The sequence below is a fragment of the Rattus norvegicus genome, chromosome 11 (assembly GCF_021556685.1).
Source record: "Rattus norvegicus strain SHRSP/BbbUtx chromosome 11, alternate assembly SHRSP_T2T, whole genome shotgun sequence".
Lineage (NCBI taxonomy): Eukaryota > Metazoa > Chordata > Mammalia > Rodentia > Muridae > Rattus > Rattus norvegicus.
In genome coordinates, this window is record NC_141544.1 from 65430720 (window position 1) to 65443109 (window position 12390).

At 38.7% G+C, this 12390-nt stretch overlaps 1 protein-coding gene across 1 annotated transcript in view; it reads right to left on the minus strand.

The window, feature by feature from the left end:
- The window catches only part of Myh15 (myosin, heavy chain 15), a 141357-nt gene that overhangs the window by 108713 nt on the left and 20254 nt on the right, over positions 1-12390 (minus strand). Inside the window, exons 7-10 of the mRNA NM_001446751.1 lie at positions 12026-12118; positions 9675-9738; positions 9492-9587; positions 1208-1311 (exon numbers count right to left, since the gene is read on the minus strand). Coding sequence (NP_001433680.1) covers positions 1208-1311; positions 9492-9587; positions 9675-9738; positions 12026-12118 — 357 coding nt within the window. The remainder of the gene's footprint in view (positions 1-1207; positions 1312-9491; positions 9588-9674; positions 9739-12025; positions 12119-12390) is intronic.

Consider the following 12390-nt stretch of genomic DNA (forward strand, 5'->3'; position numbering starts at 1 on the left):
CTTCTCCTTTCCAGCAACGGGTCACTAAGTGGCCACGAGAGGTTCATTATTCTGTCTTTCATGGTTATAAAAGCTATCACTGAATCTTTTGGGGGGCTTGTCCCACATGTTCAACAGCTTTTATTCCAGAGCCTGCTCATCTTATAACAGTGAAAGGTGTCAAGAAAGGCATATCATCTTGTGATGACTAATGGCAACTCCATTTTGTGCTAAGCAGCTGTTTCAGTAGCCTTTTGTTTCTGACCTAATTTCCTAAAATGATATACTTGGCAACCCTGACTCCTCACCCTCTCCCCAGAATTATTTGACTGCTGTGGAGTAATTAGCCACTGCTCTAGTTCATGTAAATTTGCTTATCTTTGTGTGCTGGGGGAGTGAGACTGTCCCTCACGTAGCCATAAATTTTGCAGAAATGAGGTAATTGTGACCTTAGCCTTTAAGAGCCCTCCCCTTTAAGCTGGACCTCAATCTCAAATGCAACAACAGGACCTAAGGCAGATTCAGAAGAAATAATATTCAGCTAATTACAACTGGATAGAGTTAAGATGGTCTCTAGGTGTTTCCTAACTCCATAACAATATCACCACATCACTGTACTCTAAGAAGACACAGCATGTAGCCCCAGAAGAATGTAGTTATTATAGTAACTAATTAGAATTTGTATAAAGAAAGCATGGAAGAGTCTACATTCAATATTCTTTTTCAATAACTTTATTTATAGAAATGTAAGACTGAATGAATATAATACATAAAAGACTCTCTAAGACATTGACAGGATAAATCTCGTTTGGAGGAATGATTCAATAAACAACAGAACAAATGCCTGACCAAAACATATTGAGGTTTTATCTAAAATGCTTATAAAATGAAATTGAAAAGTCAAACTCTATAGACCACATGGTCTTATAGTGTACTTATAAATAAATAACAATACCAAGGCAACTCTATATAGATAGAAAGCAAAATTTAGACTTTAGAGTAAGTTAACAGTTTACTATAAAGTTGAAATTTGTCAACATTTCTTTAGCTTTAATGCTACTCTTCTGAAAATATGTGATTCTCCAGTTAGTAAACTTTGGAGAGAAGCAGCCTCCACCTTCAGGTGGCGTAAGGCCAGATCCCCAGACCTGAAGATGACGTGTTATGATGTTAGCTTCATTTCTCACTGCCTTTACCAGACTTCACTTCTACAACTACCATGTCTTACTTCTGTGGCCAGAAATCCTTTAGCATCATCCAAGTTCTCCACAGCAACCACTCCACAGGAGCAAATATGAAAGTCAGAGGGGTTTGTGGATACCAAAAGCATGTCTATAATGGAAAAAATTGGTTAAACAGCTTAGAGAAATATACAAGGCCTCAGGAAGCAATTGACTAAAACTCAGGTTACTCTTACAGTTTATAAGATACTTATAAAGATGCCAAAATCAATTCCATATTCTAGACACACTCCTTTGTCATCAGTATTTTGTCCTCAGTCATGTATCAAGGCCTCCCAAGAGATCATCAAGTTGGCCAAAGCCCAAAGAAAATTCAATTGCTGCAGCACAAAATGGTGGTGGTTGGCAGGGAAAAGTAGATAAAGTATGATTATAGGGACTTGGCCTAGATTCGTGACAGAGGGTCAGGAGATAAAAACATTCTCTAAAATTATAACAGACCTGAGGTTCACAGCTAGGGAACAACCAGGTCTGGGATCAGCAAACAGGAAGCATTAGCTATATAGTCCTGTTATGTCATGTGCTCACTTACAGAACATTTCATTCAAGGGAGCCATACATCAGACATGTTGTGACCATCGTACCACTGGTGGGTTATAACTCCCAACATGATTCATTTCATTGAAAAATATAATACAGGACAAAGCTAAGACATCTGTCAATGGATCAACTGACTTGACAGAATACTGCCTAACACTTGACCTCAGGTCCTGTGGTTGTTTGTTTGTTTGTTTGTTTGTTTGTTTGTTTGTTTTTAGTCTGGTCATTTCTTTCTGTTTATTACCCTTGAAGTGAAGATTTGCTTTGGGGAAAACAAATCTTAGGGACAACAAAAGTGGCTTACAGGAATGCTCATGAACAGATCTATTTGCAAGCATGCTGAATGTTGAATGTGTTAATAAAACTATCGTTTATTCATAGAATAGGTTATTATTCATCAAACAAAGAAATAAATCCAAACGTTAAAGGATCAAAATATTCGGCCAGACCAAAGGAGAATGTAGTATATCATGTGTGTATTATAAAATTATAGAAAATGCAACCTAATTATCATGTTTATACATGGATGAAGTAGAAGGGTTCCAACAATAAAAAGGGAAGGAAAGGGCAATTAAAGAACACCCTGGGGCTTGTGGTAATGGTCTCTTACACACACACACACACACACACACACACACAAACACACACACACACATATATATATATATTATACATAATATATGTACATGTATATCAATATCAATTGTGCATTTCAAACATGCAGCTAACTTTAGGTCCATGATTCTCCTTTAAAGCTACTTTCCTTATAAGCCTAGATTTTATAGCTGGGTCATCTCTCCAGTGCTCATTCTACCTGTCACTGCAGGTCATATAGATTCAGGGTAAGCTAGGAAGGCTGAAGGGTGGCTTAAGAAGGAATAAGGAAAAGAACCTACTCAGAAGCACAAAGAGTTAGTTGCAAGTTGAGTGGCCCAACAAGGAAGCTGATTAGCTTTGAACTATTTTATAAAGATTTAAAAATAAAATGAAGCGTACTTACCTTACATTGAATTTATATAATCTGCAGTGCCAGGTAGAACCTTCACTTTCATGTGTCCAAGGCTTCCCAACACCTTCCAGCCTTTTCAGGACCAAGCTCTAAAACTGCTATATGATAAGGTCTCTCCTTCTTCATAACTAGATTATCCAAAACCCTGCCTGCTCTCCCCTAAACTAATATAGTTTAACTAACATAGAAATGCATACAACTCAGCTTCATCCTAAGTTCTGCCTTCTCCTATCTGGGACCCTCTTGAGGCTCCCAGGCAATACTTCAGGCTAGACTCAGGAGGAGAATTATTCCTCTCAGCCTTCTCAAACATACCATGCTCCCAAGCTCCCCAAATGGTTCATCTTCAGGACATTCTTCGGTGGCTTACATCCCCTGAAAGAGACCCACTACCACAGGCTCTACCTCTAGTCTAAGCCTGCTGCTCTACCAGGGGACTTCACCCTGATGGATGAAAACACTCATTAAAAGACATACCTAATAATAACCTAATCCAGATGCCCAGTTTGCATTGCAAAAATACAGCAATGGTAATTTTTTAAAAGTTGATTTGTCTCTTCCTCAAACTACCAATGTAGTAATAGTTGTCATTAATGAGAATAACTTTGCCAAACTTAAGGCACAAAATTTAAATGAATTTTCAAAAATTTTAAGGAATTCAAATATGACATCAACAAATACCTTAACAAATTTAAGGACATGAATAAACTCCTGATTGAAGTTCAAGAAAATACAAGAGATAGAAATATTAAAGATACTGAAGAAAATCCAAACTAAATCTGGAAATAAAAGTATTCATAATTCTAAAAAAAAACTCAATGGGAGCACCATCAACAAACTAGATGATATAGAAGATAAAATATCAGAGCTTGAAAACAATGTGAAGAAATTGGATTATTCAATCAAGGGAAATGATAAGGTTTTTAAAACTCATAAGTAGAACATTCAGAAACTCCAGAACACCCTAGGAAAAAAGCACAAACATAGGAATTTATAGGCATAGAAGAAAACTATTTGCACATCAAAGGCACAGAATATATATTCAATGAAATAACGGAAGAAACTTCCCAAATCTAAGGAAAGACATGCCAACTCAGGAACAAGAGACAGATAGACTATCAGATAGACAGAACCACAAAAGAAAATCTTCATGTCATATTAAAACGTTAAAAGAAAGAAGAACCAAGTCACCTGTAAAAGCATGTCCATCAGAACAACTGATTTGTCAATGGAATCTTTGAAAACCAGAAGAGATTAGAGCAACAAATTCAAGTTTAGAAAGAACATACCTATCATCTAAGGATACCAGGACTACAAGTAACACTATTCATCATAATTAAAGGAAAATGAAAAGGTTCTAGGGAATGAAAAGGCTAGAGAAGTTTCTGACCAAAGAATTAGCTCTACAGAGAACAGTTGAAGAATATTTCAGATTGAAGAAAACGATAAACACACTGAAGTGGCTATGATTTCAGGACAGCACTTTTGCAAAGTATGACTTAGTATGACTAAGTATGACTAAATATATAAAGAACTCAAGAAGTTATATTACAACAAACCAAATTACCCAACTTAAAAATAGGGTACAGAGATAAACAGAATTCTTAACAAAGGAATCTCAAATGGCACAGAAGCACTTAATGAAATGTTCAACATCCTTTGTCATCAGGGAAATGCAAATCAAAATGACTTTGAGATTTCATCCTACACCAATCAGAATGACTAAGATTAAAAAATATTCCAGGGACAGCATATGCTGGTGAGGATGTGGAACAAGGGGAACACTCCCCCATTGCTGGTGGGGTTGAAAAGTGGTACTCTGGAAATCAATTTGGTGGTTTCTCAGAAAACTGGAAATAGTTCTACCTGAAGACCCAGATATATGTTCCTGAACATATACCCAAAAGATGCTTTACCATTCTGCATGAACACATGCTCCACTATGTTCATAGCAGCTCTATTCCTAATAGTCAGAAACTAAAAACAACCCAGATATCCCTTAACTGAAGAATGGATACAGAAAATATGGTTCATTTACACAATGGAATGCTATTCACTATTAAAACAAGGACATCACAGATTTTACAGGTTAATGGATGGAACTAGAAAATATCATCCTGAGTAGGTAACCTAAACCCAAAATGACATGCATACTATATACTCACTGATATTAGTCATAAAGTATGGGATACCTATAATAAACCCCACAAACCCAAAGAAGCTAAGCAAGAAGGAAAGCCCAAGCAAGCATGGTTGAGTCTCATTTAGAATGGGGAATAAAATAGTCATAGGAGGCAGAGGGAGAGAGGGAGTTGTGTAGAAGGGGGCGTGGGAGGAAATGACATGTTAGGAACAGGTGTGGGGATAGACAGATGGGAGGGTCAGTGGGCCAGAAGAATGAATGGAAATCTGCAGCTCCTGAGGGAAGGGGAATAGAGGGCATCTATAGGTAGTCCCAGAGACCTGGGAAGGGGGAGGCTCCCTGGGGTTAATGAAGGTAACCTTAGCTGAGAGGCCTAACACTGGGAATATGGAACCTGAAGAGGCCACCTCCAGTAAAGGCAGTAACCCCAGTGGAGGGATAAGGACACCAACCTACTCACAAAACTTTCAACCCAAAATTTGTCCTGTCTTAAAGAAATACAAGGACAAAGATGCAGCGGAGACTGAAGGAAAGGCCAACCAATAACCAGCCCAACTCAAGACCTTTTCTATGGGCAAGAACCAATTCCTGAAACTCTAAATGATACTGTTATGCTTATAGACAGGAGCCTAGCATTAACTCTTCTCTGAGAAGCTCTAGCCAGCTGCTGACTGAGACAGATACAAATACCCACAGTCAAACATTGGACAGAGGTCAGGGACCCTTACGGAAGAGTTGGGGGAAGGATTGAAGGCCCTGAAATGGATAGGAACTCCACAGGAGGATCAACAGAGTCAACTCACCTGAAATACTGAGAGTTAGCAAAGACCGAGTCACCAACCAAAGAGCATACATGGACTGGACAAAGGCCCACACATATATGTGGCAGATGTGCAGCTCAATTTTCATTTTGTCCTTCACCAACTGGAGTGGTGGGGCGATCCCTAAAGATGTTGCCTGTCTCTGGAATCTGTCCTCCTAATTGGGCTGCCTTGTATGGCCTCAGTGGGAAAGGATGTGCCCAACGCTGCAGACAGTTGATGCCCCAAGATCAGGGGAAACCCAGAAGGCTCACCTTCTCAGAGGAAAAGGGTAGGCACTATGGGAAGGGACAGTGTTTGGGAGGAAGATAAATAAATAAACAAAAATGAAAAAGTACAAAATCACAAATAAATAACATAAAGATGTACTTCAACAGTTTGGTAAAGCAACAAACAATAAAACTCAAAAATAGCAGATGAGGAAATAATCAAAACCAGGGCACCAATTAATGAAATTGAAACAAACAAATAAAAACAATACCAAAAAAATCAATGAAACAAAAAATTGATTATTTAAGTAGATATGCAAGATTGGCAAATTCCTAGCTGAATTAACTAAAATATGGGAATAGAAGATCCAAATAAATAGAATTAGAAATTGGTTGGGATCCATCACAAAACATAACAAAGAAATTGGTCTCTAGTCATAGGACCATTTTAAAGTGTGCTCAATATCCTCAGACATCGTGAAGCAAAAGTTATAACCTCAAGAATTGATCTTACTGTAGTCAGAGAGGCTGACTCTATAATCAAGGAAATGACAGCATATGCTGGTGAGGAACAGGGAACCCTCATTCACTGCTGGTAGGAGTGCAAACTGGTACCCACTATGGAAGTCAATACAGAGAATGTTATCAAGGTAAAGATAGAACGCCCACACCACTCGGCTCCATAACTTTCACAGCTGGGCATTTACCATAGGATCAAATAGCCTGTGGCACGAATACTTGCTACTTCTGTTCATTGTTGCTCCATTAATGCTATACATGCACACAATGGTATTTTGTTTAGCTCCAATTAAAAACTAAACTTTCAAATAAATGGATAGAACTGGGGAAAGTATTCTGTCAGGTAACACAGCCACAGAAAAACAAATGTTGCTTGTTCTCCCTCCTAGATGGATCCTAGTGGCTAACTTATGTGTTCAAATGGGAGTATAGAAAATGTCAGGAAAATAGAAAGAGGACATGGGGAGGGGGTAGTTTAAAGGAGAGGGATAATAGAGTGTAGGTACTATAAAAGTAGAAAGGGGGGATTCAGGGGGAGTAGCAAGCAGGAATGTATGAGAGGACTGGGGAAAGAAGAGATGGGAAAATGGGTATCCTAAACAAGATCTGTGAGAATAAAATACATAAAAACCTTCTATCTCATAACCCACCATTCATAACCAAATTTAAAAAATAGTTTATAATTATTAAAATCATTTTCAAGGAAAGTTTCCTTGCTTGACTAGAGACCACAATTTCCTGAAGTCAAAGGTTAGTAAGAGGAACCCAGGGCCAGGGTAGGATGTCTCCTTAGGAGTAGTTAGTTGATCAGGGAAGCCTTGGAGGGTCCCCAAAATGATACAAGCTCTTGCCACTGCAAGACCCTCTAGAACTTGATGAGACACTTGTGCTAGAAATATAACTGGGAAGAAGGGAGAAGGACCTCCATGACGTATAGAAGTCAGATGAAGCTTGCCCGAGGCTAATATACCACCTCACTTCCAGCCTCTTTGTGATCCAGGCTCTGCTGTGATTTTTCCTGCTTAATTTTTTGTAATATAAGAAAATGCTCATAACTTAGGAGAGTTATTGAGATGTTCTCTTTTATAGCAGTTGTCAGGATGCCCTAGGATGGCTCTGCACGTTATTAATCATGGATATCCTGTGAGGCCTCAGCTGCTTCCTGTATTAGACACGATGAGTCAAATGCCTATCACTGGATAGAACTTCCTGTCTCTTACAGGTAGGGATAAACGTACGTGGTAGACGTCTTGCCTAGCATATATGAGGTCCCATATTTGATTCTTAGCAGTAGCAGCAGCAGCAACAACAACAACTACTACACAACAACAACAACACACACACACACACACACTTTTTGTTTTAGGTTTATCTGTGGCAAACAGCTGCTGCTTACATATCACCAACAAACACATGCTGAATGTAATTGTCTAGTTCATCCATCGTTTCCCAGATTGGGAACATATAGAAGGTGAAGCCTAAGAATTCAAACCACTTCCAAGCTTTTACCATTCTGATCGACTCTGGAGAAATTAGTACCATCAATTTTCTGACCAAAACCGGCTACCTATGGGTGCATGACTGTTTGCAGTGTTTCCTCAAATGCAACAACAGCTTGTCATCCTTCCCTTACAATGACTTCCCATGGCACTTAAAGTAGTAATTAAATGCTGTGCGACGAATTATAAATGGCACATGATCTGGGCCCTGGCAACTTCCCCTTATACGAGCCTTTCCCCTTGGCCATTTCCTATTGTAATAAACAGTATAAAGTCAGCCTTCAAGACATTTACACTCAGCATTCCCTCATCTGGGAATGTGGTTCCTGGAAAGCTCTGGATGGTCAATCACCCTGTCATGTCTGTAGCTGCAGAGTAGTGTCTTCCCAGAGAAAAATTGCCTGACTATTTCATCTAAAACCTAGCCAATCGCCTACATATCCACCAAATCACACTCTCTTGCCTTCCACTGTTCTTTATTTTTAGACCTACCAATAATCTGCTATTATATATTTCTTTGTATGTTGATTGAGGCCCATTTCTCAGTCCAGAATGTAAGATAAAGAAGGCAAGGGATCTTATGTTCCCTTTAGCCCTGGTGCTTAAATAGCACTGTCTGCTGCCAAGCAGCCATACATTCTGTCTTTTATCGGCGGGACCTATGTGACATGAATTCATTCTCCACTTCCCATAAACAATGCCTTGCGTAACTGTCCTATCATTTTCAGTCTAGTGCTATTGTAATCCCTTCTAGAATATTAATGCCTCTATAACACCATACTGGGCTACAGCATTCTACACGCTGACATCAACAAAATCAATAGCATGCTATTTCCCATCTACCCTCTGGAGCATCAAACACACCATGCATACACTCACTTCCTGATGTGCAGAATTACCACAATAACTTCCCTGTGTTCTTCTAAGCAGATCCCTAATCCAATAAGCTTTTCTCCTTTTCCTGCTCTTAATCTGCCCTCTCCTGACCTTGTATATATGGTTTTAGAAAACACCCTTGGTTCTAGACTCTACATAGTCTTCACATTCAAAGCCATGTACCCTTTCTTTATAAAATTCCCATTGGACACAACAGTGACTGTCTCTTCTGTTATCTTACCTATGACATCAACATAGCTCGAAACAGTAAAGGCCCTACATTATCTAATATCCTCTCCCTCCTCCTTTCCTTCTCTCTCTTCCTCACTCCCTCCTTCTCCCCTTCTTTCCTCCCTCTTTCCCTCTCCCCATTCCTGTCTCCCTCTCCCCTTCCCTCTCCATACCCCTGACAGACACTTAACCTTGCCAAACCATTTTATTCACTGCCAATTCTTGTCTTGCTTTTGTTCTCAAGTTAAAAAGCAATGTTGCCATTTATTCTACCTTCATTGGTTATATAAGTCTTCAAATTCCCCATTGTAGCATGAATAAATCTTGCTCTAAAAACCCTAAGAGACTTACAAGAAAGTATTCTTCATCCACTAAGGTCTGTTTGTCTTAGGAGAATAAATGTGGGCTCCAGCCTAGGACTTACCCTGAAGTTCTTGTTTCCCAGACAGAATTTGGTAAAAGATATGGTAGTTCCTCTCTCCAGGCTGCTGATAAACCACCCGAGATTTTTCGAGAAAATCTAGATTTAAAGTGGATAAGGACTTATACTTCAGCATAATTGTAAAACTTAAAAGAAAAGCAACCAGATAGTACATTGGTTACTTACAAATCTGGATATCTGCAAATGACAGTGTCCCTCTTACACCAAAATACATCCGAATGAATTTTCCCTGAGTAAAAAACAGAACACAGTGTCCCATCCAAACTTGTTCAGCAGCTGCAAAGGCCTCATGTGCATAATAATCAAAGTGACTACACACGCTAAAGATTGAAAAATGAAATGCAAGATGTTTTTGAAATGAGATAGATCAGATAATGTCTAGAGAATCAGTTCTCAACCTACGGGTAGTGACCTCTCTGAGGGTAGAACGACCTTTTCCTAGAACTTGCATATCAGTTATTTACATTATGATTCATAACAGTGGCAAAATTACAGTTATGAAGTAGCAACAAAAATAATTTTATAGATTGGAGTTGCCACAGCTGTATTAAAGTGTTACTTCATTAGAAAGGTGGAGAACCTCTGGTCCAGAGAGAACTACAATTGATTGGCAAGACTGCAGCGGTTGCTAGTGCCACATCTCCTAGTTTCTGCCTGTATGTTTTATGTGCCCTATAGAATCTATGGGAGCCTCCATACTCTTATTTGAAATAGAGGGAAGTAGCATCTTCTCAGCATGCTCTTTCACTCATTCAGTGTTCACTGGCTGTCTGCCATGATCTAGGAAACTCCGGAGAAACTAAAAACACCTTATTTTAAAAAATAAAAAAGGGAAAGAAAAAAAACGTGTTCCTGACCCTTATGAAATATTTCAGAAGAACATTTTGGAGTATTTTTGAATCAAAATAATAGCCACTTTTGCTGTGGTTTAGGAAGTAAGAGAAAAGGGATTGTAAACCAATACCAGGAGATAGACAAAAAGACTAGGGGTTCTACTTTCTTTATTAAGTTTAAAAGAAGAATCTATCAAGGCATAAAGGCTGCACAATGCTACCAATATCATGACACAATGCCAGGTACAATAGCAGCCATGTTTTATGGGATGAGAGGGTGAGAGTGAAAAGTGAGGGTTGACTGAGGTCCTCCCATGCCAGGAAGGCACCACAGCAAAACATCATCCCAGCAGGGAAAAGAGTGGCTACAACAGGGGACTGAGCTAGAACAATGTCAGCTACACAGACCGTTGTACACTGCCTTTATGCACATGTACTTGTGGAAAGCAAATATGGATGCACTTAGTATTAATATTCAAAACCGATCTTGATTTCTTCATTTTTATTGAATGTCCTTTTGTCTTTTTCCTCCCACTTTACAAAACCTTTTCTTTTTCTGTTTTTTCCTGTCAAACCTTCCAACTTTATCCTTGTTTTCTTTATTCTTCATTTCCCTGTTTCTTGTTCACTCATTCCTAAATTTCCTTCCCTTTCCCTCTCCATCTCTCCCTCTCCCTCTTTCCCTCTCTCTCTCCCTCTCCCTCTTTCCCTCTTTCCCTCTCCCTCTCCCTCTCTCCTTCCTTCTTTCCCTCTCCCCTTCCCTCTGCCTCTCCCTCTTTCCCTCTCCTGCTCCCTCTCCCCTTCTCCCTCTCCCTTCCCCCTCCCTGCCTCCTGTGGATTCATCTTGGGATCTCACACATGCTGGGCAAGTGCCTAGTGTTTAGCTCTCTCTCCTGCCTTTACTCTTTTCTTTGATTCTTTCTCTTTTCTTCTCTATTCTATATTTCTGCCTTTCATATTTCATAAAACATGCACCAATATTTTAAGCGAATCTTTAAAGTAGCAATTGTTTAAGGTGTAAGTATAATCATAAGTGTTTTATCACTAGGCTTTGGTCAGAAATGAGGTAATTAGCTTTCATCTATTTTTTAGGTATGTTTGGATAGTCAAACATGAAGCTTCCTTCAGTTTCCTTAACTTATACAATGATCCCTGTCACTCATTCTTGGAACAAAATGACTTTGTGAGACTTGGTTTTTACATCCAAATGTTTTCCTCCACCATGGGGATTTATAGTTATCAAAAACACATTGGAAAACCTTGTTCAATAAAAAAAAAACCTGTTAAAGTTAAACATGCAGGAAGAAGGAGTCCATAAACAAGAGCAGAAAGAATAATTAACAGAATTAGAAAGTGGCTATAAAATTGACTTCAGTATATATTCAAGTCTATAAGATATATAAAACACTATTATAATTGACTAGATGAGCTTCCCTACTACCAAGGTAAAGAAATATGATTTAAGATAACTGCATTCCTCCTGAATGTGTTCTTCCAAACAGAAGATACATAGACAAAGGCAGCTTAATCTCAGCGATAGCTGGTAAGACAATTTTGAGTGATGTAACAATATGATAGAATTTAATCAAAAACATTCTTCTAGATTTCTGTTACTGATGTGCTCAGATGTGAGTTCTGATAGCCTAAAAGTTATAGTTTCTGGGGCACTATCATGGTACTTACAAAACGAGAAGAGTTATCATTTCTCAGCGTTTTGGCATTTCCAAATGCTTCCAAGATAGGATTCATTTGTACAATTTGATCTTCTAAGTTCCCCTAAAAGTTGTGGAAAGAAGCAGAGCTGGTTAAATTCACCAGGATTCTACACTGAAACAAACTCCACAAGTGCATATCTAGTCCCATCTCTGCTATAATAACTGATGGCCTAGAGTTTCCAAATGAGATTATAAAACACTACTTTGGGACCTGACATTTAGAAAAAATGGAAAGATAAAAGATCATAGTTTCATACATTTTCTACAAAGAAATTATTCAGGTGGGCATTAATTAGTAATGTCTTTGTTTGAGTACAAGTGAATAAAAATGTT